The sequence below is a fragment of the Pseudopipra pipra genome, chromosome 4 (genome assembly GCF_036250125.1).
Source record: "Pseudopipra pipra isolate bDixPip1 chromosome 4, bDixPip1.hap1, whole genome shotgun sequence".
In the NCBI taxonomy this organism is placed as follows: domain Eukaryota; kingdom Metazoa; phylum Chordata; class Aves; order Passeriformes; family Pipridae; genus Pseudopipra; species Pseudopipra pipra.
This window is the reverse complement of record NC_087552.1, coordinates 21,448,253-21,475,585: the sequence shown is the minus strand read 5'-3', so window position 1 is coordinate 21,475,585 and position 27,333 is coordinate 21,448,253. Positions and strand designations below refer to the sequence as shown.

The following is a 27,333-nucleotide window of genomic DNA, read 5'->3' as shown; positions in this document are numbered from 1 at the left end:
AAACACTCATGATGACAGAAGAGAAGCGAGGCTGGGAATGTGACTGCTTCTTCTGGAGGTTTAAGATTATACCAAGTTTGAAAAGAGATTAAGCCAGGGAAGCAGCAAGTAGTAAAGTGGAAGATAATAAGATCTGGATCTGTCACTGACAAGCTTTTTCATAAAGTCACAACTCCATGCTGTACTTTTCCCTTTCATTTATTTTGTTACTTCAAGTTAAAAAACTCTCAAATCTTTTTTTTTTTAATTGAAAAAATATAATCAACTTGTTATAGAAAAGAACTAGGGAGGTTCACACCTCCGGGGTGGTTTATGACCTTGAGAAAGCCACCCAACAACTTCATGTCTGCACAACAGAGCATGGCAGCCAATCTGTACTATATACACATCGTTGCAATGATTTTTTTTCTTTTAAGTACTCTTAAAAATTTCACACACATAATAAAGATTGACAAGCATACAATTCATTCTCTAGGTCATCAACTACATGGATGTATTTTCCATCTCTTCTCTGAACAACTTTTTTTTTTTGTTAAAACAAGGTCATTTGGATTATCAAATTCTATTCTGGATTATCAAGTCTTCTCTGCTCAAATTATAATGGAGGTATTGATCCATGATCCTCACATTTATTTATGTGTTATCAGCATTTTTCACACAACACAAAAACAAAATTAAAGAAGTAGACATATTCCACTTCTTTGGGAAGGCAGCATGGATGTTTTATAAAACTGTGAATCCTTGTTCACATACCAAGAATCCAGCAAGCATTGATGCATCCTTAAGATGAGGAATTAAATAGTTAAAATGTGGACTTCTAAATCAAATTTTGAAGTGTCAGTGTGCATTCTCAGTTGACCCTTCATAGTAATATGATAGCTGTCATAGGAACAATAGTATCCTTACAAGTAAATAATGGAGCTAAGGCTGCGACATTGTCACATTTTTGGGTAACTGACTACCAGTCTGGATCTTTTAAAATCTCTTTTGTAGTCATTTAACCAGTTAGACCCTTACACAGTACTTTTAAATAAATTTACAGCTAAAGTTGCAGCGTAAACATCAGCAATTTCTTTATGTTCTTTGAATTGCATTTGTTTATACCACCATGATACCCACAGACACCAATTCTAGTGCCAAATAGATTTAACACCAGAAACGGTTATCACAATTTTTCAAGAGCATTGAGTAACTACTTCTTTGCTGAATGATAGTGTAACAAGTGGCAATCAACCTACTCTGCAGGAGACTCCTAAAACACCACTGGGGACAAGCCTATGCTGCAGCCAAAAGAATCACACCAGGAAACACAATCAGCTCACTGTAAAAATTCTCAAAAGCCTCCAAATTATTACTTTTAAAAATTCAATTGCCCAAAGGACTGGGAAGGAGTAACAGTCAATCTACAAGAAGCTGGTATAACACAGCAAAATTTCCCAAGATGCTCATGTTTTTCATGGCATCTTTTTGAAGTGGCCCAAGATGAATCCTCATTCATATTGGCAGTGTTTCTCATCATGTAACATACCAGTATTTTCATTTAAAAACAGGACTAACATCAACTGTCACATCACAGACTATATTTGAACCCTTTTTTAGGTAAAACACTTATAGAGGAGATACTTTTCTGGTGTTAGCCATGTGATATTTTGTGCAAAATTTTGTTCTGTAGGAGTTGATATCATAGAGAAAAAACTGAGTCAAGACAAAATTATGAACATGCTGTTATTTAAGACATGAAAAAACCGCAAACAGATGGAAAGAGCTACCTGATAAACTGAACTCATGCAGGGCAAAGAAAGATGGCTTCTGTTGATTTAACCTAACAACTGTCCAATTCCACTAAACATCTTGGTTGTAAACATTTTGGTTACACTGCCAAATGCTCAATTTTGCTCAACAATCTAATGCTCCATTAACCACAGTGTGACAGTCAGGTGGCTATTTTTTCACTCCCACAACAGGCACATACCGAGAAAGTAAGATGTCACTTGATTCATTTAAAGAAATAGTACTTCTGTAACCCAACTACCTTTAACCATTCTTAAGCCTAAACTGATTTTATGAAAACTACATCTCAGCTGAAAAAAAAACAACAACATTACTGATTAGGCTGATATGGTTGAAAAGTACAAAAAGTTGCACAGCACAGCTTATGTATATTTTATATCTGCAGGGGAATCTTTTCAGCTTAACCCTTTAATCAATTTCCCTGGCAGCACTTTATGTTTTGCAATGTAGAAAAGTCAGCTTAAATGTATCTGGACTGAACTATAGGTCAGTTCTGTATGTATACACAGTGAACATCCTAGACTTTGGAATGGACCTAGGGAGGCATCATTCCTGCATTACAGAGGAGAAAAGTGGCATGGTCCATCTGACACTATCCATTCATCTGTCCATCCATTCACCCATCTTAAATTGGACATCATTGGCACAGTTGATTGCCCAGAAATACTGGAACTACAGGGTTCAGGCTTCCTTTGACTCCTGCTGTGCAAAATAACAAGCCCCAAACCTCTGGCGTGCAAGAGCCTACAGAATCATCACACACACAGAACTGGTGCTTTGTTTGCATCTGATCTTTTCTTTGACTGAAGTCAAATCTTTGTTTCTTGACCACTTGTTTCTCTGCCATTATGCTTTAACTAGCATTAAATGCCACCTTGCTTGCACTCATGTCCTTCTTGTTTTCCTCCTGACAAATTGCCCACAGTCAGAGGCACAAAAGAACCTGACAAAATCAGCTGCACTCCACATTCTTATGTTTATTTTTTCCACATTGCCAATACAGCCTGAAAGGATGAAGCTGCTGCAATTGGACAGTCAAATAGCAACCTCTTATATGTATCACAGAAGAACATTTGATGCCCCATAAGCTAACTTAACTTAAAACTGTTCCTTGGTGAGATAAGCACTTGCTTAGATTCAGTTGCTTTTAATGATTCATGGAGGCGTGCAAGACATTCCTATGTACAGGTGAGCAATTATGATTTCCATAAATCACAAAAAAAAAAAAGGAAATATTCGAGAAGGGATTGAATAACAATGGACACTTAACGCCTCATCTCCTTGTGGCAGAGTAGCCACTAAATTTTCTTAGCAAATGCATGCCATTTCTTTTTCAACACTTAAAGTCCTTGGTGTACAGGTTTCCAGAGGGGAAAAACATAAAACAGGAAAAAAAAAAAGAAAATAAAAAAAAGAAACTCATTTCCCTATGAGATGAGAAGGACTCCGTAAATAGAAAATAAAGAAATATACAAAGAAATATTTAACACACTACATTTCCCATTCAATAGTATGATGTAAGGTTAAACACACTATTTTTTGACTCATCTTTCCACTCTTATTTGTAATCAAAAGCAATTTCAGTATTATACAGAGAACTGAAGTATCACACACTATGAATTACTTCTCTGTTTAATGCTCTAATGAAATGGAAGTTATCTTAAAATAGAACAAATCTTCCTCAGATGCCACTTATTTATTAAAAGAGAAATTATCTTTTCCTACATGTGACTGTGAATGAAGAGATCTGTTTGCAGAGTGGGTTTGGTTTCCCAGCTTGAGTAGTAAAGGAGTTGCAGAATTCTTGTTCTGACTGGGAATATTAGCCCTTTGAGTAAGACACAGGTCAGTGAGGAATTATTAATATCTGGAAATTGAAACCAGAAAAAGCAGAATCCGTTCCCCAGTCTGAGACCAGGACAACATGCAATATCAGCAATACAAATACCTCTTCCTGTGACAGGAAGATAATTCCTCTTCACCCTATAGGAGTGTTATGAGCATTAGTGTTTGCAAGAGCCTCTGTACCTCAGAATTAATTAATATTTATGATGATCAGTCACATCAAATTTGCATGCTGAAGATATCTAGTTGATGTGTGAGTAGCATTTATATGATTGCAGTACTGATACATTAAAAAAAAAAAAAGAGACAGCTTCATAACATTTGTTACTTTTTTCCCAATTAATTTCATTTACTCCAAGGACCCCTTTCTGTCCAAGAGCTGCATACCTCTTTATAAAACATATTAAGCTCAATAGAATGTTGGTTTAATTTATGGACAGATAATTCTGTGAGGTTTTTTTCCTGTCATGATAAGGAATTATCATTTTGCTAAAAAATTTGCATTCATCCTCACGCATCACTAAGGATAATTATGGAAATGGAGAATACTAAAATCAACCATTCTGTGGTTGTAGAAGAGAAGAGGATAAAGATATTCAAAAGAGGAGACTGAAGCAAAAGGCTTAAAGGATTAATAACTTAAAAGCCTATACATATTATTCATTCAAAATGTTTATAAACACGGCAATAAACAACACATATACCAACTTGCAATTGAAGAATCACCCTCAAGAATACAGTAGAGCATAAAGCAAAACAATGAAGATACCAAGAAGCCACAAGTACCATTTTGGTCACTTCTAATCATGACAAATACCTTTCTGTCACAGCCAAAGACTTTGCCGCTTATAGCTTGGGGTGACCAAATGACACAGCATATGATCTGCTTGTTTCCTACTAGGAAACACAAGAGTGTACTGAAATGTTTGACATTTCCATGGGACAGGAAAACCGTTTCTTATCCAAATTTAACTCTGTATTGATATGACAACTTGCCTTCAAGTGGTCAATTTGACAAAATCCCTCCTCTCAGTGCTGCTCAGCGACCAGAGCTCACTGCGGACAAAGCAGCAAATGCACATGCAGAACTGCCTGCACAGAGGTTCTGGCCTATTAAGTTTGTAACTATAGAAAGACCTATAGCCAAAGAGATTGAAAATTTGATCAAAGAAAACTGACCTAGAGCAATCCAAACAATCACTCAGAATTAGTAAGGTAACAGTACAGTCCAAGTTCCCCTCTCAAACAGTATCTCAATTTCATCCTACTTATCAGCTGCAATACCAGAATGAAAACAATATTTAATATCTTTAAACTTTTTCTCTCACAGTACTAAAAGTTGATAATTTGTGTGTGAAACTCCTAAGTTCTTTAACATTGGCATGCCAAATAATTACTTTATTTTAAACATTCACTCTCCCCTATTTTCTTCCTATTTGTTTTTTTCATGCTTTTATTGCATATTTGTTATTAGGATACATAATTACACACTGCAGATTTCCAGTTAGTCTCTGTTTCCTAAGCATTTTTAATTTGATGCAGACATAGCAGTCTGTCAAAGAAGTGAGGTGATAGGTATTTTAGTGAACAGTAAACAAAAAAACTTCAGCAATAATATTTGTGTCATGCTGCTTGTAAGAATTATTTATTCCTTATTCATGATTTTTCCATTGGTTCAGCTGTAGATAAACTATTTTTTTTCTGAGCTTTTTCTCTTTTTACCGATTTATTGAAATAAACTGGCTATTTAGGCATCTTGTTAGAAGCACCAGAAAAAAGTTTTGTTCTGTAAAGGCTTGTGGAGCATTATGTGCTTCTCCCCTTCACTTAAATCTGAAACTTCACTGTGAAGAAAAAAAAAACCAAAATAAACAACAATCAGTTATGCTGGTTCATTCCTTTCTTGGTTACTGACAACGTCAAGACTTATAAGGATTACAGAAAATGGTCATATTGATTTCAGGAAACAGAGATAATCAGACACCAGAGGAACAGAACCTTTAGGGGACTGAAAGCCTGTTCAAAGGTGACTTTAATTAAATGAGGACTGGAACTATACAATACTGGTGAGAATAAATACTACAAGAGTAAAGACCTGGTTAGGATGGAGAGGAGGTCCCTGTAATTCCCAATTTCTATCAAAGAGCAACCACGCTGCTGACCTCAATGAACTTCATCATCTGCTGTCTAGGAACTGAACTACTCAGAATTAATGGAAAAGGATTTTTCCTATCTCTTTTCAGATCCCTAGTACTTAAAGATACCTTCATCATACCTTGATCCACAAGCCCTTGCTAATCTTAATCTCATGAAAAACTACAATTATTTGGACAAAAATTTTCAATGTTCTCTGGTTATATCAAGATAAAAAACTTCTCAAAATTTACTACAAAGCCAGATCCCATGAACTGAAATGATCATTTTATCACAAAGGAAAGCTGCCTTTTGCAAGAACCAACAAACATCAGATTTTACAGATAGGGACCTGGGAATCAGACATGTGCCTTAAGAAAACTTTCTTCCATACAACCTCGTTATCTTCATCTAATCTTTCAGAACTCATATTTAAAATTACACAACTATCGGAAGGCTACCCATAACAGTGTACCACATAGCTGTAGAAGTTTAAAACACTTTGAAAATATTATCCAAACTAAAAATTTGCTATTCCTTCTCATCTATAGCATTCATCCTTGCTCGAAGATATCAAATCTAAAAAAAAAAAAAAAAGTGTCTTTCTTTAGTTCATGTATTCTCTCTGATTTTCTGTCAGATGATCTGCTGAGTATTTAGTTCTTTATTCACTAAGACAAAATCAAGTGATTAAATATGTTTTTAGGCTTTTTTGTCCTTCCCCTCCCAATATCAATTCATTCAACCATGAAGGCAGCACTCTTTTTTCCTTTAGCCCCTCCCTTTTTTTAACAGAAATTTGCAAGTAAAACATATCCTCATCCATTTATTTAAAAATGTTTATAAATTTATATTTTTTAAAAATTACAGGGTTTTTTTTTTAAAATTGTCAAAGTTATCTCTAAGATATTTAAGTACAAATGGCATTTTGCTATCCATTTTCCCTATGACAACAATGCAATATACCCACAGCCTAGAGACTAGGTTTTTAACATTTTAAAAAGAATTAAAACTGACACTTTCCATTGTCTTCATCCCCAATGCCTTTCAGAACTCTTATTAATCTCTGATAAATGAAGAAACCTGAATAAATAGATTTCTTATTCTACACATGTAAAGAGATACAACTTTTCTGGACTACTATTAAGAGCCAGATCATATAGCTACATATTGTTTCAATAAACAAAGATACCTTTTTACTTCTCCTGTTTTTAAAAGATTGTGTAAAATGGAGGAGAAAACTTTATGGTTCCTAAACAAATGATAAGGCATTAAAAGGTCACCTTAAACATACGAATACATTTCACTACCAACCATCAAAGTACTGAACTGTACCAGCAGCAAGGAGAAGAACAGAGAGTAAATGGAACGCACATGCTAGGGTTTAAAATAAGACTACATTACACCATTCAAAAACAAAAAAAATTACCCCAACATTACCATCTTATGATCTTTAAATGGAGGGGAAAATATTTCTTTTCACAAAGAACTAGCTTTAATGTTATACAACCATGCAAAGGTTGGCAGAAAGAGGAACAGCACTTCAAAAGTCCCAACCAAACACTGTAAGTCACCAGCTGTATGATGCAATCAAAGCCTCCAAGACAAGTCACATCCCTTGGTAAAATTAAACAGCACAGTATAAACAAGTGACTTGCAAAGAAGTTTAAAACTTACCAAGAGACACAGCATGTCCAAATAACAAACTTAAATGGAAAAGAAACCAAGAAACAACAAAAACCAAATCACTGCTCAGTACCTTGTCTGCTCTACTAGAGAGCAAGAGGAAAGACAGGATATAGCTGGGTTTCCTAAGTGGCACAAGGTGTCTCTGTTTCAGCAATTAAACCTTGCCTTTAATTTCAGGTGATTACACTTAAGAGAATATATCCACTCCTTAACAGCTGTCTAAATTGCTCACCAAAATATCTGTCTCTTCAAACTCTAGGTGAATGTTACCAAAATCAGTCAGTTACTTTTAGTGTCATACTTTTGAGACATTCAATTTGATAAGAATTTCAAAACACTAACCTTGTATTTCCTACAGTTTTCCTGTTTTCTACAGGGATTGTGTTTGAAAATGTGGCCATTAACATTACTTATTTCAACACCAGGAAAGTCGTTCATATATGTTTTGTTAGAAGAGTCAAGGACTGGATGATCTGCATTTGAAATCATTTATTTGACAAAGCCAAAACTTTTTGTCAAAAACACATTAAGTTTCCATGCAAATGTCTTTCAGAGGCTTTCTGGATAAAAAATGTGGTCATTGGCCAGAAAGAGAGAAACCACCTGCTACAGTGAGAATACACATCTTAGATGCAGGAAACCCATTTTCAAGTCCCCAGTTTGTTTAATTCATTCTAGGAAGAAAACATATATTGCTCTCACACATACTGGAAAGTGAATAATTATTATTGAATTAATTCCTGCATTGCAAACAGTTTACATTTTCACTACACTGAATGAAGTTTATGAAAACACTCAAATTTTATCTCATTTATGACAATACAACCACAAAAAAAATACTCTCGGGTTGGAATGGTCAATATGGTTTTACATTTTCACCTTTAAAATAACTGCTGGGGTTAAAATGGTCAGTACAGATTAACATTTTCACATTTAAAGTAACTGATGCCTCTGATATAATCCATGCCATCCATGACCTGAAGGCACATGCCACTGTGTCATCGATTTAAACAGAATTTTACTCCAAACCTCTTATAATAATAATAATAATTCTGCTCACTAAAAATAAATTCATCATATTTTAAAAATGCCTGTTAAGGGAAGTTCTCTGTTTGAGCATCCAGGAGCCACCCTGGCAGTCACTCTCACACCCTCTGAGCTTGGACCGAGGCCCCTTCACAGCTACACACCCCACACTCACAGTCAGACCACGTTTCCCACAGCAGAGTCTCAGATGTCCAGATCTTTAATATAATTTAATGACAGTGCAATAACTACATAACAGCTTTAACTGTCTCCAAAGAGGGACCCTGAACAAAAGAAATCCTGGGCTTTTATACCCTCACAATCTAAGGGCAGGAAAGTCTGGAGTCATCTGCTGCTGCTGTGTCCCTCAGTGTCCAGTCACCTGCCTGGGCCAAATGTCCCAAGGCCCTTTGATAAACAAAGGGTCAGCATTTCAGGAGCTCCTACCTTGGCTTCTGTTCCCCAGAGCTCATCCTGGAGCTGCACCCAAGCTACCTGCACTGAATGGATTCTTCAACGTGCCAAGGTTCTCCCCCAGATTTACTTACACCTATCAGTCCCTAGACAAGGGAAATTAGGAGGATTTACTGTCTGTATTGAGACGAAGAACTTTAAGTGCTCTTACTGGGTATATCAAAATCCTCCCATGGAGTTTCAAGAAAATCTGTTTTCATAGTCTTAGTGATAACACCTTGTCAGGAACCCATAATGTTACAAGTTTTATGACTTTTAAATATTAGATATAGAGTACTCAGCAGGACAAACTTACTCTGTAGGTATGCATCAGAACACATTGTGAGCATGCACCTGTCTGAGGGAAAGGAACCTGAATGAACCCAATATCTACCCTTGTAGTACTGATTATATCAAATATTAACTGAAAAAAAGTAATGATGATCCTTCTGCATTCCTTTGTTGAAGCATCATCCGTGTTTCTGGTTGCTTTTGGAGACTTTAATAAGATATACATTAATAATTTTCCTGTATGTGCCCCACTGAGTAAACTAACTGAATTTACAGCACTAAAAACATCAATTTTGCCTAAGATCATGGATTACAATTTTGAAATATTGAACTAACTGTCATGCTATGACAAAAGTTTCAACAAATTAAGGAAAACATGCTAAAAGAAAATGCATGTCCACAAAATTTGGGAAAGAAAGTAAACTATGATCAAGGCATTGAGGCAGAAAGAAATCAGACAATACAACATAGTTCTCAGGGTCATTCCTGATTTTTTTAGTAATTATATCAGCGACACTGGGAAATTACTGATGTTGTACCTACACTCTCTGCAATAAAAAGTAATCTCTTCTTTTAAATAAACGTCCTTGCACCAGGACAACCCTATTACTGAGTTCAAACAAGTTTTCTTGAATGATCCCCCATTTCATGTGTCAGGGCCTTCAGCTATTACCTCTCTTGAAGTTTTTTATTTTCAGACTAGACTTTGAGCTGCAAGCCCTGAAAGAAATGGTAATCTCAGGAAATATCATCTTATGTTCAGAATGTGTAAATATTTGTCTGTCTTCTCCATACATGAAGTCTGGCAGGTATAGATTACCCACAGGCACTCAAGACTACTTTCGTCTGGGTGATAAAATCTTCCTTAACTATACATCGGTCATTCAGAAAAGAATATCCATTGAGGCATTTTAAGTCCACTCTTTCCTACAGTCTGTTTTTTAACACTTCATTACAGCATCCTGGTCTTTACTCTGCTTTGGAAAATTGCTTATTTAGTCTGTTTGTTTCTCCTTACTCACCCAATGTCCCCTAAGAGAGCTAAATCAAATACGTCCATGTAGGGACGTATAATAGCCCAAAGTATCTAAGCAGTAACATTATCTGAATGATTAACTCACATACAGTATTCCTAAAATTGTATAGCAGTATTTTTGGATTATACAGTAGCTCTGCTGTCTTCTACATTTCCTCCTTTTAAAACTTGAAGGTAGGTATTTCTGGTTCCATGGTGTACAGGAAAGCTTTTTCAATGGACACACATAAAATACATAAAGAGTTGTTCAAATTTGCCCATAAATGTAACCTATTTTCAACAAGAGTAAGAAGTCAGAATCAATGGCAGACACAGAAAATGTCTTGAGACAGAGACAGCTTGTTTTCCAGACTCAGTTTAATGGCCAGGATAAACTTACACCTGAAAGAAATTATTAGGTCAGGGGAAAACTGGGAAAGTTTGTTAGTTTGGGGGTTTTTTAATTTTTTTCTTTTATTAAGTTCTATTTTGATAATACTGTTCTTTTTCACTCCATTTCATATCAGTCAAAGCTGAGGAAGATAATTTCATAGCCACATCCACACCCTGCTGGATGGGCTGATGCAAATATTACTCATGAAACAGGTGATGTGGTCATAATGAGATAGGCTTGCTGGCAGAACCCTGTTCCTAAGGAAAAGTGTGCACAGAGCTACTAAGGAAAAGGAAAATAGAGTGAATAGATATACAGATGCTTCTTGCAATAGGACCCATAATACCTACTTTGGACTCCTACCTTCAGAATAAATTCAGTGGTTTTGCAGGTATCATAGACTAGGATGATAAAGACTGCAAAACAAATCAGATGTATAAATCTTTTTGAGAAATTGTAAAATTGAAGGCTTTCATCAAAGGTAGAAAGCTGCTGTGATGATGTGGCTTTTATAAGTCTGTGCTACACCAGTAGGACATAAGGAGTCATAAAGAAAGCAAATACTGACATGGAAATAAAATTAAAAAGTGGGAGGAATTGATTAAACCACTGAAGAATGGTGACAGACTTGTTTAAAATAAGATGGAGACTGGGGCAGCAGATTAATAGAGGTGGGGTTGCATGAGTCATACTTGTATAACTCTACTCACTTTAGTAAAAATACCAAAAGCATCCACAAAAAACCCTCCAAAACCAAACCCACCCCCCAAAAAAAAAACCCAAACAAACAAAAAAACAAACAAAAAACACAGAAGCTTCAGAACTTACATGCTTCTCAGAGGAAGCAGAAATTCAGGCAGAGGGCGGAAGGAGATGGATGAGAGCTACTGAGGCCTCCAGCCCATGAAAGAGGATCAGTGAACCCTAACCTCTATCTGCCCATGGGTCAGAATGTCTATGTGATTATTTCAGAGTATGTTTCAAAAACAAACAATACATTAAAATGGTCTTATTCAAAGAAGTGACAACAAATATTTAAAATATTGGAAATACTGCATTTAAGGTAGAGAGGGTAAATATGGCTGCTGTGCCAATCAGCATAAGAAGTTTTTTGAAGTATAGGCCCATTTTTTTGTTATCATTGCTGACTAAGTTAGGAAATGACCTCATTCTTCACCTGGATATATAAAGTCACACTCTCAAAGATAAGTCTGCTGGGCTAACCAGCGATCACTATTGTGACTGTCATATTGATTATTCCAAACATCCGCAGCAAAATTATTAATCTGATTATTGACCAAGTGGAAAATTTATCTCTTGCTAAGTTGTATGCACAAATGTCATGAGCTGCCAGAGTTGTGTCCATCAGTGACTGCAAAGATCTGTGTTTACAGAGCCAGTAGAGCTGCAGGATGAACAGCAGAACTGTTAGTACAGACCTATTTTAGTATAGATCTATATAGACCTACAGCAGTGGTAACACTTATGAGGACTGTTAGCTTTTGTGGCTTCTGCTGGCACTTACATTTTCTTACTTAGGGAATTTGCATGAAGAGTATTAATTACAGAAGTCAGAACACAGTAAGATAATAAATGCTGAAGGAAATTCTCAACTCCCTCAAAGCAGAAAGGAGAGGATGGAAGATTTATTTTTGCTTTTGTTTAATGACAATTAGTAAAGCGTGGTTGAGATTAATCATAGAATTGAAACACAATTAAACATTCCTAAATTAAATTTATGGTTATTATTTACAACTTGGTTGTGGCTAATAACCAGTGAGACTGATGCTCATTATAATAGATAATGTATAATTAGGTAATATTAGATACCTTATGTACTAAATGGCTGTCATATATCTCTTCTTAAAAGGCTGTCACTATATTTTAGAACAATTTTAAAATAATAAAATACTATCATAATAAAGCACAGTATAATGAGTAGGAGAAAAGAACAGGTTCTAAAAAATTGATGAGACATTGCTTGGTAAATTGACCTTTTAGAAATACCCCTTCCTTCACTTATCTTCTAAATGAAAGGCAGGATTATTTTTAATTCCAGCTAATGAGCATAGATATAAGTAGTCATAATTAAAAGTCACTCACATTTGAGCCAGCTCTGGTTTTGCTATTATAACATAGAATAACACTTGAGTTAAAGTTGCATGACAAATACTGTTTTATTTCAAATTTTTAATTCTAAAATTTTTCAACTGTGACACAACTTTTTCCCCACAAGATAAGGACCTAATTCTTCAAGCAATATTATACAGGGACAGAATAATAAATTTCTGTTCAAAGGAAGATCCTCTCTACAGAATAGTTTAAGTTCAAAACCATCAACAAAGATGATGTTCTTTTGTGAGAGGAGAAATAAATTTTCCCCATAATATGAGAAAATATATTGCTTTTTTTAAACACTTTTAACCATGGAAAACAGCAGAGGACTGAAAGCTGGAATTTGACATAATAATAATCACTAAAATGAAATGCCTATGAGTGTTTTATCAAAAATTCTTTCAGAAAAACTTTTCAAAAGTGTCTGTATATGCAGCTGAATCGGACTTTTTTCCAAGATTTTGAAGAGCACAGCTAAAGAAGACTGCTCTGAATACCTGTTTGTCACTAACTCCACAGGGAGAAGGAAACCCGAAGGCACACAACATTGTGTGCATTTCTGGCTGCTGTGTAAAGTTGCTTTTTCCTCACAGAAAACAAAATTTACTATTTACAATAGCTATGGAGCAAAAGTTGCTGAACGGCGCTAATGATATATTTATCTTTTCATTTTCCCATGGTTGCTTTTAGGATTAAACAGCACTGGAGTTGGCTACCTTTATTTCTTACTCAATTGTTTTCTATTCCTTTTGCTAGGTATCACTTATGCTCTTTTAACGGTACCATCTTAACATAAAAAAAGCACAATGATTCAATTAAAATAGCAGCATACAATGGACCCAGGTGGAGTATCTCTTGCTGCACTGGAAGCGATCTTCCTCCAAATACTCCTGAGTATGGTCTCCTATGATTTGCATCTTTCTGGCAGTGCTGCATGTTACAGCATGTGGAATAGACTGGGAGAATGGTAGCTGGGTTCCATGTTAGGAGTGCAAGCACTCCCAGGGGAATCTTGTTTCCAACTTCCATTAGATTAAATTCAAAATCTTAAAATGGTTTTGAACAAGCTTAGGTTCTCCATATTTATATGGACATATAATCACATATATCCTGTGAGATTAAAAATGACAGACATCTGTTTTGGTGAAGCTGGATGTAAAACAAGAGTATGATGACAGGATTTGTATTCTTTCTTTAAACAAAAATAAAGGTAAATTGTTAAAATCCAAGGAAGGACAATTGTCTTTCTTGGTATGGTTGAGAACTGGGGTTGGGTTTCATTTCACAGTCTAATATAAAAGCTCATTAGCTCAGAGATCCTCAACTATCCCAAAGAGAGGTAGTTTTTAGGGCCCTGCTTCATTTCACCTCTGTTTTCAGAACCACAGAATAGAATTTCTTTTTCAATCTTCATTTCTACAGGAAGGATGTGGGAAAGGTTTATTATCATGTTGCTAAGGGAAATGCATCATCCCATCATCAAAAGCCAATATTATTGACTGACAGTACTTGGAGAGGGTTATGACTTGTAAAACCTGTTATTCACATTTCTACTGGAACAATACTGCTCTCTCTTGGAGTGAGTCAAGGAGAAATAACAGAAATTGTTACATTGTAAATTACTCTTTTTTTTTTTTCTACTAAAGGCCATTGGCTGTGAGATGTATTTGACTTTTTCCTGGTCTGACCTCCATTTTACTTGAATTCCAGAGGACAATGTTTCCTGTTTTGAAAACTGAATGAAAATTAAAGATTAAATAATGCTCCCTGCCCTATTTTTCAGTTTCTTGTACCATTTTCTACTAGACTTTTAATCTGAAAAATTTCTTTACTGTTTTGTTAGAGCAACTATTCCACTCCAAATAAGTAATTTACAAACCATTTTGAGCTATACAAGCACCATCTCCTCCAAAAATAAAGGCACTACAATGTACTTGTCAGAGCTTCCCTGATGCAAACAGAGCAGCATTTGCTTACCTCAGCATGAGAGTTCATTGTACTTTCTCAAGTTAGATTTTCTTACCTCTTACATCTTTATCTGTGCTGAGCAGACCATTTCTTCTTATGTGACATATCTTAGTGGTTTTCCAGGCACAGGGAGATACAATAACTACTGAATCTGACTTAGGATGTTGACCAGACTTCAGTGTGCCTTTAATGTGGTGTCCCAAGGAAAAAAGATGTGCACCCAGGTATCTTGGAACAACACTGCTCAATTTCAGCCACATGTGACTGAGGGACAGGGGTCTTGTAAATGTGAAATCCCAAAAGAGGAATGAGAATCAGTGAACAGCTGACCACTGATATCCCACTTGTTGGGATCATCACCTCTGCTGATGAAACAACTGAGCAAGCACAATCCTTAACCATTCTAATAACAGGAATCATCTGTTTATGAACAGCTAGTTGATTATGACCTATAGGCTACAAGTCTTGCACAGACATACAAAATATGGAAAAAATAAAAAAGGGTTTTTTTTCCAGAGCTGGCCAGGTCTGAAGGGTGCTGGTATTTCCTGTGCCATGTGCAGGAGAGACACAAACTTTATATCATGAAACTTTATTCATTTCAGTTCTTCATTTGTAATTTAGCATCATCACAAAGTGACTGAAAACACAGTGCAAGCAACTAATTCTATCCAAACAGAAGGTGGAAACTTATTCAGGAGAGGGAAAATTTAAAATTTTTAAAAGGGATATTCCTGTGAGTGTAACTTAGTCCGTATTATGACAGTTGAGTCAACGGTGAGGAAGACACAAGTTCCCTCTTCTTTATCTAACTAAACAACTGGCAAGTTGTTTGCTTCCCAACACAGCACCGTTCTGAATACCTGGGTGGCCTCAGGAGAACTCTTCCAAGAGTCCGGCTCTGCCTAAGGCCTTTCTGTATCCCAGGGCTGGATACCATGAAGTCAGCTGAAAAAGTGACACACTGTCACTTACTCCTCAAAGCTTAAACCTAATGAAGTCGTGGACATTGACCAAACATTTATTATTAAAATTATTAAAATGCCAGGCCTGTAGCTTACACCGGATTTACGACAAACCTGTTCTTTGACAGATCTTTAATGTCTCCTGTATCCTCAGAGTAACTAATCACTGTTTCATTAAAACGTGTACTTGAAATACAAAATAAAATTTGTTGATGATACACACATATCCAGGAATGCACATATGAAAATGTATCACCAGCGCATGAAATGGATAAAAGCACAGTGTTATAAATAACAGTTTATAGCTCTAGTCTGCTGGAAAAATATTCCTCTCAAAACTAATAACATTTTATTCGAGGTATTTCTTGAAAATTGCATTACTGCTATATACACAGGACATCTGCTGATACCACAGTAATTTAAACAAAAGGAAGAAGTAATAATAGCACTTCACAGTACCCCAGATAATATGATAAGCCAAAATTAATAGACAATATTTAGTATTAAATTAATTAACCATACCTTGAAAAATAATGGCTCCTCAGGGAGAGGGCTAACAGGGAGTGAGGTGGTACTACTAGCTGGACTCATGTCTGTACTCTGAAAGAAAAGCACACAGAGTTTGCATTTTCAATTAAGTTCTGTGGACAGCTTTTTTTGTATTTTTTTTTACATTTTGCGAGAGAAGAAAAAAAGCTTGAAAACAACACTGAAAATCCAACAGAATTAGATTGACAAGGCAACTGCAATCTGTACTTTATTTACTTGTAATTAGTTCAAGTATTTCACTAATGGTTAAGTACTCTGCATTTTCTTTATTTTAAATTACTCCCCATTCAAAGACTGAAAGACATGCACAAATACACAAATAAGCCCTAATATATGAAAAGAAACAGGGAAGACCAAAGTTGTTAATAAAAAGAAGTCATTGTTCTTCAATGGACCTATCAAGTCTAAATGCTTGAAAGATTGATCTAAACCCCTACTCTCTTTGTTGGTTAGTATGGTCATTATTTTTACAGCTGTGATAGATATGAAAAGAAGTGTGGAAGCTCTTAGCGATTTGGAATGGTAATAATAATAGAATCAAATCTGGATTTAAAAAACACAATAACACAACTGTTCTGGAGAAAACTAGAATATAAGATACTTTTTGGAAAATAACTCCTTAAATGATAAAATGAAAAGAAATCCATCACAACCACCAATAAAACAGAAAAGATATAATGAAGAATACAAAAAAAAATCAACAAATTTGCATGGCCTAGAAATGCATTTCCTTTTCGTACTGTAACATTGCAATGTAGAATGAATTAATGGATTCAGCTTATTTAACTAATCTGATATCTGTTTTCACATCAATATGAATCTACTCAGAGCCCTTTAAAAAACCCAAATTCTGCAAGTGAAGAATATGGCTCCACCCATTAAGTGATAACAGATCACTCATCAGAAGATTTTTACATTATGTAGAGACATTGCATTTTATTCAACCAACTGGTACATGATGAAAAACGAGATAAAATTTTGGGTACAAAATCCCTATGTCAGATCTCAAATAGAGCGCACAGACTTCAAAGTTAACACCTACTAAGAAAATTTCTCAATTTACTTAGATACACATCAGTTACACCACACCGGAAAGAAGAGACAACAGTTACTTGCTAAATAAAAGAGATGCAAATAAAGGAAAAAGAAGGGGACCATGGTAATTATTTCCTAAGAGAAAGAGAGAGTCAGGTAATTAATAGCACATGGAACACAGAGAAGTTGTTGAGGAATAAGGGAAATTATAGCATGTCAGAAAGCCAATATTTCTGTAGAATTGATCAGTCTCGTATTCAGAAACATTACAAATTTTAACATGGACTCCTGCACTCAACCAAGAAAACTGGCCAATAATCTTTACAAAAGGAAGTGAAATATAGCTCTTTTAGACTAAACTCAAAGTACAGACAGACTGGACACCTCCTCTGTGGGAGTATTCTGCATCAAAAGCCAACAGTTCAGCTGAGGACAATTTGTCTTTTAATTTACACAGAATAGAAAAAACCTAAGACAGGAAAAAAAATCAAGTAGCTGCTTCCAAACCAAATCAAGTGCCCTAATTTGCATCAAGTGCCCTAATTTGCAACTAGAAGTTGCAATGATTATGTTCCTTGACAAAACATCTCAGGGCACATACCTCAGAAGAACATCTGCTCTTCAATGATGACTGGACATGAGCCAGCCCACATCTGAATGTCACACTGGTGTGGCACCATGCCTGAACTAGTAAGGCTGTTGAGAGATGGGGTATATTTGAAGGAGCGCTGTGACTACACAGCTTCTGGACTGAAAATGGCCAGACTTTGAGTCTGACCAGATAGGAGCACTGGCAGAAGAGTCTGTCCCTGACCAGCGCGCTGTTCACATGTACATACTCTCAGCGGCCCCCTCCAAGAACTTCAGTAATTTTCCCCTCTAAGGAATGCACAGCTGTTTCCATGCCTTTGTAAATTAATTAAATCTAGTAGCACTAACACAGTTTATTATAGCAGAGAATTGAGTGGGACAGTACCAAAAGTGTTGTTTCTTGAGCTACTAAAAACTAATCGCTGCTTTGAGAGGTGCTGTCAGCTTGCCCTCCTGAAGGGATATACTAACAATTTCAAACAACATCACAGCCCCCCTAAATATTCTGTTCATGGTATATTTATCACAATCACACTTTGCAGTCTAAGGCTCCCCGTACATATAAAAAAATATCACTGTGAGGAATTCACCCAATGGGTACTTTTAATTTGATGTTGTCTTTTCAGTGCTTTTAGGCCAATTTTAGTCTGGAACAGGCTGTTAAAACACAGAACATTAACTAGACATTATTAGAATTTTTCCAGCAATTTTTCCATGATTACAAAGATCAATGCTCAAGTTTTATTCTAATTTCTGAAGCTGATCAGTCTAAATATACATCATCCTTCCTGTGCAACTGAATGGGTACCTTGGAGTCACTGCTAGGCCATGTTAATCATTTATCCTCGGAGAGCAACGTTAAAAATGTGATTAACTATCATGAAGTTTCTTGATAAGAAGGCAAAGGAAGAAAACAAGTCTAAGAGAACAAAATTCTACATCCTGCTTGGAGATCAAGGATCAGGATCCTGTTTGAGGACAGATAACCACCATTTGAGCCAGATAAAAGAAAAAGCAGCTCTTTCTGGAGCTGTTTTAAAGTAGTTACAGGCTTGGCTTTGTTTTCTTCCACTTGTGTATACCTGCCTCAGAGCAGAATGTTTCACAAACCTACATACTGATGTAAATTGTCTAACAGCAGAGTAGAGAATATAGTCAGTGGTTTTCCAACAATACAGACGATCAGGTATGTGCACATTGTGAAAAACATGCTCCTCTGAAAACAAGAGTCATCTTCCAGTCTGCAGCAACTATTCTTTAAATGAAAGCAGCTTCACCTCACCTCATAAATTCGGATTTTTCTTGGTACAAACTCTTGCCTTTAATCTCATCTTTTCTAGGAAGTGGCCCATGTATCAACCCTCATTAATTGTACCATAAAATAAGGACTGTCCACTGACAGAAGCCAATTTAATTTGCTACAACTGCTTTTCAACAAGGGTAAACACTGCAATGGTATTTGGCAGACATTGACTTCTCTGGAGATCAGTATCACAATTTATTGATCTAAGAAGTTAATACTGACAGAGAAAACCTTCAGTGGATATTAGAGCTAGAGATCAAATAAATCTTTATAATAACTGAAGAAAAGACAATCTGTGTACTTTATAGCTTTTACTAAGGAGTGTTGAACTGACTTTCAGAGTGATAGTTTTAGTTGTATCATAAGTTATGTCAAAAAGTATCATTTTATAATCTAGAAGTTGAGTAGAGCTAGGAAATTAATAAGTGCAGTCAGCAAACTCAGTAGTGACATTTTGATATACCGAAGATAATCAAAGACCTGCAAATGGATTTATTAATGGGTCTGCATAGCATCTGTATGAAATATTGTACTTAAATGTTATTATCCCATTTTATCTGTGGAAGTGAAAAAGAAGGGAAAGTGATTTGCTCAAAGCTGTGAAGGGAGGTTAGAAACAAAGACACAATCAGAAATCCAGTTATTCATCCAGACTGCGCAATGGTCTACACACTTTTGGAGTGCTCTGATCTCTGTAATTTCTATACTATTTAGCATCACAAAGAGGCTTTGCTGATACACATACATCATGCAAAAAAATCCTATTAAAAAAATGAGGCCAGAAAAATGAATATTAGTTTAGATAAGAAAAGACAGTAGATACACAATACAAACTTTCATCTCCTACCCCCACAGCATGTTTGAGAAAATGTCCCCAACACCTCCAATCTCTCTCACTAAGAGAGAGTGCCTCCTTATAAGGTGGATAGGCCTATTTTCTAACATCTCTGAATAGAATTCAGGTGGTTACTTCATAAATCTATTTCATGTCTCTCTTATTAGAAGGTATAGTTAATTATTCTTACTAAGTATTAATAAATGCAATTAAAAGCTGAGACATTTAATTATTGTTTTCCAGCATTCGCCTGGTCTTGCTGCTTGCTGCTCCCATAGCTTAGAAGCCCACCTGAGTTATTGCAGCTCCCACTGCAGGGATGAAGCATAAATTACATCCGCTACTGTGTCTTGCTACCTATTTTTATGCTAGTATGTGGCCAAGTATGTTTTCAGTCGTTCAGTTCTCTACTGATTAACAATGAGCAATTAGTATACAGGTGTACAGATTAGACCTGATTGCTCTTACAACGTAAGCAAAGCTAATCACCTGAGCTGTGAAACGCCAGTGGGAAATTTCACCTCATATAAGACATTGATCTATCACTTAACAGCATTTGTATGTCTAGTACTGTTTATTTTAGAAGACTCTGAGTTCTCAGGAAGTCTATCAAATCTAATACTTTGCACAATATTTTTTTTCAGCGAGGAGGGATCAGCAGGAAGCATATTTTGTTAACTTTCTACTTTGAAAAATAGCTGGAAAGATGCTCTTTTAGCCTTTTAATTAGGATGAATCAGTTATAAAGCCCATAACCATCATGCAACATAAAGTGTGCATAACCACAATTTGTTGCAGGGTTACAGTGTTTGAAGTAGTTCACACTCCGATTGTATTTTCACATTGTTTGTTTATATTTAATATAAACTTAATTTACTCAAATATTTAAATTGACCAAGTTACCTATCTCTCCTCTCCTTATATTAAATGCAAAAATGTAAGAATATGAAAGTACTAGGCACAAATTACTATTACTACCGGTTCTTCAGTTTCAAAAAAATGGCAATATGAAAATTCTTAACATAAAAATAATTTAGTAGCGGGCGCAAGGAAAACACCTTAATAAACATGTTTTTAAACGTGTAAATTTAAAGAAAGAGATCTAAGGGTTTCTGGTTTACAGTGGAGTATATACAGAGGAAAAAACACAGTATTTTTATAAGCATAGAAATGTCACATTTCTCATAATAGACAACGACACATATACACCACATAATTAATAGATTTATGTAATAGCAAATATCTCTTCCTTTCTGCTCTTTAGTTTCCCCTTGCTCATCCCTCCAATTTGTCGTCATTCCTTGCTTTCCTCCACAAAACCCATAATAAACAGAGACACAAGTTTCCTTGGTCAGATAACTTCCTGGCACACAGAGATTAGATGAAGGGTCCATTAATATGTAGGAGAAAACCATTTTTACCTTCCCAAACAGCAAATTCACCTCGAGTTAATCTCAAAAAAACCCCTTCACTTCCATCACAAGCAGAATCTAATTTCAAAAGTAATTTGGACAATGACTTTGGGGTTAACATCTTTTGGAGAAGAGTACTTGCAGGATCATCAATTACTGTCACTGTGTGAGTTGGGACTGCTACTATGACACATTATATTAAATGCAACTCCAGACATATTTTTATCCTAATGAAAACCAGGGGGTTGCTTTCACAGATGCAAATGCTTTGTTGATAACACAGTCGAGAACTGATTTCCTTGAGCAAAACTCTACTCCCCCTTCAGTTTCTATTGTTTCTTTCATACTTCATTGACTATACTATCCAGCCTTGACATTTTGTTATTGTATATTCTTTCCTAATAATATCATATAACATCAGCTTTTTCTGCTCTTTCAGCAGGCAATTGAGAGAACCAAGTGCTCTCCTGGGATTTTAATCTGCAGGCTGCCTATTTCAATTGCTTTCCTTTACTTGCAGGAGATCTTTCAGGTTCAAATGTACACATTTTTTTGCTCAAACTGCACTTAGCTTTGTGGCAAATATGATGGCTGCCTCACACAGTAGGTTCAGTGGGGTTTTTGTTGGTTTTTCTTTACTCTAGTCACAAAGACACGTTCTTTCTCCAAAGCCTACATCACAGCACTGAGTAATTACCTGATACTCCATACCACAGTTATAGCCTGAATCTAGAAGAAAATGTCTGCATCCATTTAGAGTGTATCAGCAAAGAATTTGTGGGCTCTCTCAAACTCCTTTATCTTCCCTGCATAGAGATCCATTGTTTTTCTGCACTTCCAAATGAAACACTTAGAAAAGAAGTAACCAATTAATTAAACTGACAAAGGTAAAATCAGGTACCAGAATTGACTCCTCTCCCTCTCTTACATACACATGCATGTTCTGTATCATTACACAGCATAGTATATTGGGACCAAGATAGAAGCTGTAGCCAGAAAGGATCAGATATCAATACAACCAATAAATGCACCTACAATTACATTAAGGAGGACAAAAATATTTACAGAATATACATTTAAATATTACTGGATATGTGGAAGTAATTATCTTGATGGGTTAGGAAAAAAATGCTCCTGAAAACAGGTTGCTCTCTAAGTTCCTCTGAACTATCCACAGATGGCCACTGTTTCGGCCAGACACGGATTTAAGTGCCAATTTCAGCAAAACGGTTCCTATGTTCATATACTCATACAATTAACTGCTCTCCATGAAGCACTGAAAGATATTTGTGATCTCCTTACAATGTAATGTCTTTTTTTTTAGTCTACAAGAGACATGATTCCTTTGAGACAAAAATCTATTTCCACTAGCTATTAATGAATATTTTTCTTTAAGGTACACATTTTAACATACACTAAACTCATGTCCAAAAAACTATACATGTTTTACTGTTCAGTGTATCTCTTTGTCCAAAAGTACATTGGGATACAGTTGATATCTCCTCCAGTATTGTGGCTGGTCTTCTGACTATAGTTTCCCTGTCATAGAGTGTCTTCATCTAAATGAGGGCAATCTTTCATAATACTAACAAAACTTATTTTTCAATTCTGAACATGATGAAGCCAACCTGATTTTCATTAATAACTTGCTGCTCAGTTGTCCAGTTGTTTCCTACCTTTACTTTACTTTGTAAGCATTATGTAGGCAATTTTGCCAGATTTTCACATTGGTGTTTCAATATGAGGCTATGTTTTATTTTTCTGTGATTCCCAAAAAGATTCAGATGCCTTCAATTGCTATGCATTTCTCTGAGGTTTTAACAAGCCATTTTGCACTTTCCAAATGTTGTGACTGCAATTATTCTCACTTCTTCATCAGTTCTCAGAAGGGTTTTTACAATTTCAGTGTGGAACTACTTTTGACAGTGTCTTTTAACTTATTTGGAGGCAGAGGCGCCATTCTCATAACTTCCTTGAATTACCCAATAACAGCTTAGAGGAAACATTTTAAACATCTGTATGTGTCTGCTGCTAAATCAAGGAAGACACAATTGAGGTTTTTTCCCCACTACAAGAAAAGAAGTAAGTGGCATTTTACAATTTGAAATAGATTTTCCATGGCTGCAGCAGTGCTTCCATATAATGGTGATAGAAATAAAAGGTAAATAATTAGTAAGTAAGTTTTGCCATATTATTTGCTTCACAGTGGTTTTAATTGTAATACTCTTTAATGATTTTAGGAAGCTGAATCTATTTGTGCAACAGAAGGCAATATGTCAGCTTCTGAAATGTAGAAATTTTGATTACCATAGACACAGTTTCTAGAAAGCAAAGCCTGCTTTTTGGTTTAGGGAGCAGGTTCCAAAGTGAAGTTGGTCAAAGCAGAACGAAAATTCCTTGATTATGTGGTATGCTGACTTTCCACCCTCACACAGTAACTTTCATTCTCATAGGAAAGAATAAGGGTAAGGCACAACAGGTAATTCAATTCCCACCCTATCAGAGGGTTCAATAGAAACTGCCCCAACTGCAGTAAGCTCTCCACAATTTTTCTAGTTATACTTGTTCTTCTTCCCTACTCCATTCTAATACTTACTGCTCTTCCCAGCACTAATCAAGGTATTCATAGAATCACAGAACTGTGGAATGGTTTGGGCTGGGTTGGAAAGAACCTCAGAGATGACCTAGTTCCAACCCTCTCTGCCGTGGGCAGGGACATAAACCAGGTTGCTCAGAGACTCCTTTCACCTGGCCTTGAACACTTCCAGGGGTGGGGCATCTACAACTTCTCTGGGCAACTTGTGCCAGTGTCTCACCACCCTCACAGTAAAGAATTTATTCCTAACATCTAACCTAAACCTACTCTCTCTGCTTGAAGCCATTCCCGTTTGTCCTGTCACTACATGCATCCTTCTTTCTTGTGGGCTCCCTTCAGGTACTGGAAGGCCACAATTAGGTCATGCCTACACCTTCTGTTTTCCAGGCTGAACAATCCCAATTCTCTCAGCCCTTCCTTGTAGGAGAGGTGCTCCATGCCTCTAATCATCTTCATGGCCCTTCTCTGGACTTGCTCCAAGATGTTGATGTCCTTCCTGTGCCATGGACCCCAGAGCTGGATACAGCACTCCAGGTGGGATCTCACCAGAGCAGAGTAGATGAGCAGAATCACCTCCCTCAACCTGCTGCCCACGCTGCTTTTGATGCAGCCCAGGATACAACTGGCTTTCTGGGCTGCAAGCACACATTTCTGGGTCATGTCCAGTCTCTTATCCACCCACACTCCAAGACTGTCTTCAAGACTCTGATCTTTCTCACCTTGCACAACATCTCACTTGCACAGCATCTCCTGTGCACTTCCCATTCCCGCACCCATCCCATCACCAACACTACTGCTTTTGTACCCCATCTATCTGAACTTGAGTGTTCCCACCTTCTCTACCTCTCCCTCTTCCTTTGGTCAACACTCATTCCCTTTAGTCTATATACAGGCTATTACATATATTAAAATACATCTAATATATCTAAAGTATATATAGTGTACATATACTGCATATATAAAAATTGACTGAAAAAAATCTTTATGTAGCTGCTGTGATGTACCAGCCATACAATTAGTTTGCTACTTAAGATACATACACATTGAAGCTGGTCAAATAACGCACGTCTGAAAAATATGTAAGATTTTTGCTGCAGCAAACATCCATTTTGACACAACTTCTCAGCCTCAAGTTCTGTGCAGTCTGGGGAGGCCAAACTACACTGCTTAAGAAACTGATACGACTTGCAAAGGAATAGAAGAGTTAAAAATTGCCTGTACTAGTACTTAGGCATTGCATTATCACTATTTTTAGAGCCCTCAGCTGAGCATTTTGTTTTAATTTTTGTGGTTTGCAATGCAATTATATACTAAACGTGCTGAGATATCTAAACAGCATTTGATAAAGTCATTAGCAATAAAATATTCATTTTTCATTTATATTATGTCCAGGAATACAAATGAGTATAATTTCTTCCTACCCTTCAACATTAATAGGGAAACCAGGGAGAAAAATTGAACACACCTTTCACATTCATTTAGCTACAATAAAATATAAAGAGCTTTTAAAATGAAAAACACTTTAAAAATAATGCTACTTTCTGGGTTTTTTTGGAGGCACTGTTACGCGCATCTCCATTATAGTATTTATATATTTTTTAGTTTGGTAATTCCACAAAGCAAGGTACTGGCTCTGTCACCATGTGATAAATCAGTATGCCTTGAAATAGCTTTGGTTGAACTGTTACAAAAATAAATCAGCAAGAGTCAGAGCAAATGAGGAGACATGTCAACAAACTCCTAGGTTCGTGCTACAAGCTATGAGTTTTATCCGTACTCACGTTACGCCACAAAGCAGCTGGCACTCTGGCTGATCTGATGGCACTCTCTCTGCACGGCTCCATTGAGTTTCTTTTATCTGCTTCTTTTCCCCTTGAATCCACCACTATGATTTTAGCTCTCATCAGCTGCCACTGCTTACAAGAATCTCTGTAGGCTCAGTTATGGTAAAAACAGAAGCTTTTCTTGGCATCACTGTTGCATCTTTCACTCCTCAGCACCACAGAGGTGATGGCAGGTGCTAACACCACTTGGCTGCTGCAAGGAGGCCCTGTGGTTGTCACTGCATCAGCTGCTTCCAGAGGCAAGCTCGTGCAGAGCAAACTGCACATGACTAACTCATCCTAGGCATGAGCTATCATCTGAGTTAAAAGCAAAAGCTAGTTCCCCAACTGCTTCCTAAAATCCCCAAGAACTCTGAAAGAAACTGATATCCATAGGCATATAAAAGAATACCCTGAAAGATCACAGGATCTGCAGACAGCAAAAATAAATGATGTCCATCAGCAGGGCTGGGCTGAAAAACCTGGCTCACAGTATTCCTGGTGAACTCTAGCTCTTATCCTATTGCTGCTCTCAACATTTCAGGAGTGACAAGCTCAATATAAAAATTTCATCAGTCTCCTTTTTCATGTCTCTTAAAGTTGGGACAATTTATTTTTTGTCTGTATCAGATACTGCATACAAAGTAGAATCTTGAAAAGGCGGTTGCTGTGAGAATACAGGCAAATGTTTTTTTGGCGAAGAGTTTGCATAGAAATACAGGAAGTGAACAGATAAAATACAAGGAACTTTTAGCACACACAGTGAAGATGCAAAAATACACTTGTGGAACACTGCATTTTCAACAGAAGAAATCAATATTGAGGGAATGCTAAAATCAATATTGCCATGCCTATCTATTTTATTACAGCTTTTCAGTAATGGCCCCAGACCTTTTTCCTCTAAATTCTGTGCCAATCAGAGCACATGATGATGGCCTTTAAAAACTTCTCAGTATTTTTTTTTTAACATACAGTACTCTTATTGCAGCACTGGGATGTTTAAAGGGTCTGGAAGCTGCCCACATACGATCAGAAGAAAATTCTGCTGCCAGGTTTCAATCTTTTCTAGTCTAATGGCTCCGTTTCTTTCACGTTATGACTGCTCTTCAGTAGAATAAAGTCTAATTGGTTTCCGTATTAGCAGGGCAATCGACAGGTGCCCAGAAGCAGTTTTAATCCTTGTCATAACCGGAGACACAAGGGTTCAATTCCAGGAGTTCTGTGAAATCTTATATTAAATATAACTCCATTAATAATTTCTTTAAAATTAGGAAAATTTGCAACTTTTACTGATGGCTCCTTAAAACAAGATATTAACAGTGAATACAAATTACTTGTACATTACTTGTTTGTTTTCCGCAAATTAGAGAGTGTCATATCTAGAAAGCAGGGGAAAAAAATAAAGCCATTTTGTAGCTTTTTGACAGATAGAAGCAAAAATCCAATAGAAAATCTTCATCACGCAAGTATAGTTTTCCTGAAGGAAAATGACAATTTTCATAGG

The 27,333-nt window shown here is 36.3% G+C and overlaps 1 protein-coding gene across 4 annotated transcripts in view; it reads right to left on the bottom strand.

Moving 5' to 3' along the window:
* Positions 1-27,333, bottom strand: part of CCSER1 (coiled-coil serine rich protein 1) — a 656,129-nt gene that overhangs the window by 326,305 nt on the left and 302,491 nt on the right. For 3 of the 4 annotated variants that reach the window (XM_064651914.1, XM_064651916.1, XM_064651917.1), the window contains exon 7: positions 16,208-16,285. The exons of the other annotated variant lie outside the window; for it this stretch is intronic. In XM_064651914.1, coding sequence (XP_064507984.1) covers positions 16,208-16,285 — 78 coding nt within the window. The remainder of the gene's footprint in view (positions 1-16,207; positions 16,286-27,333) is intronic. 4 annotated transcript variants of the gene reach the window in all.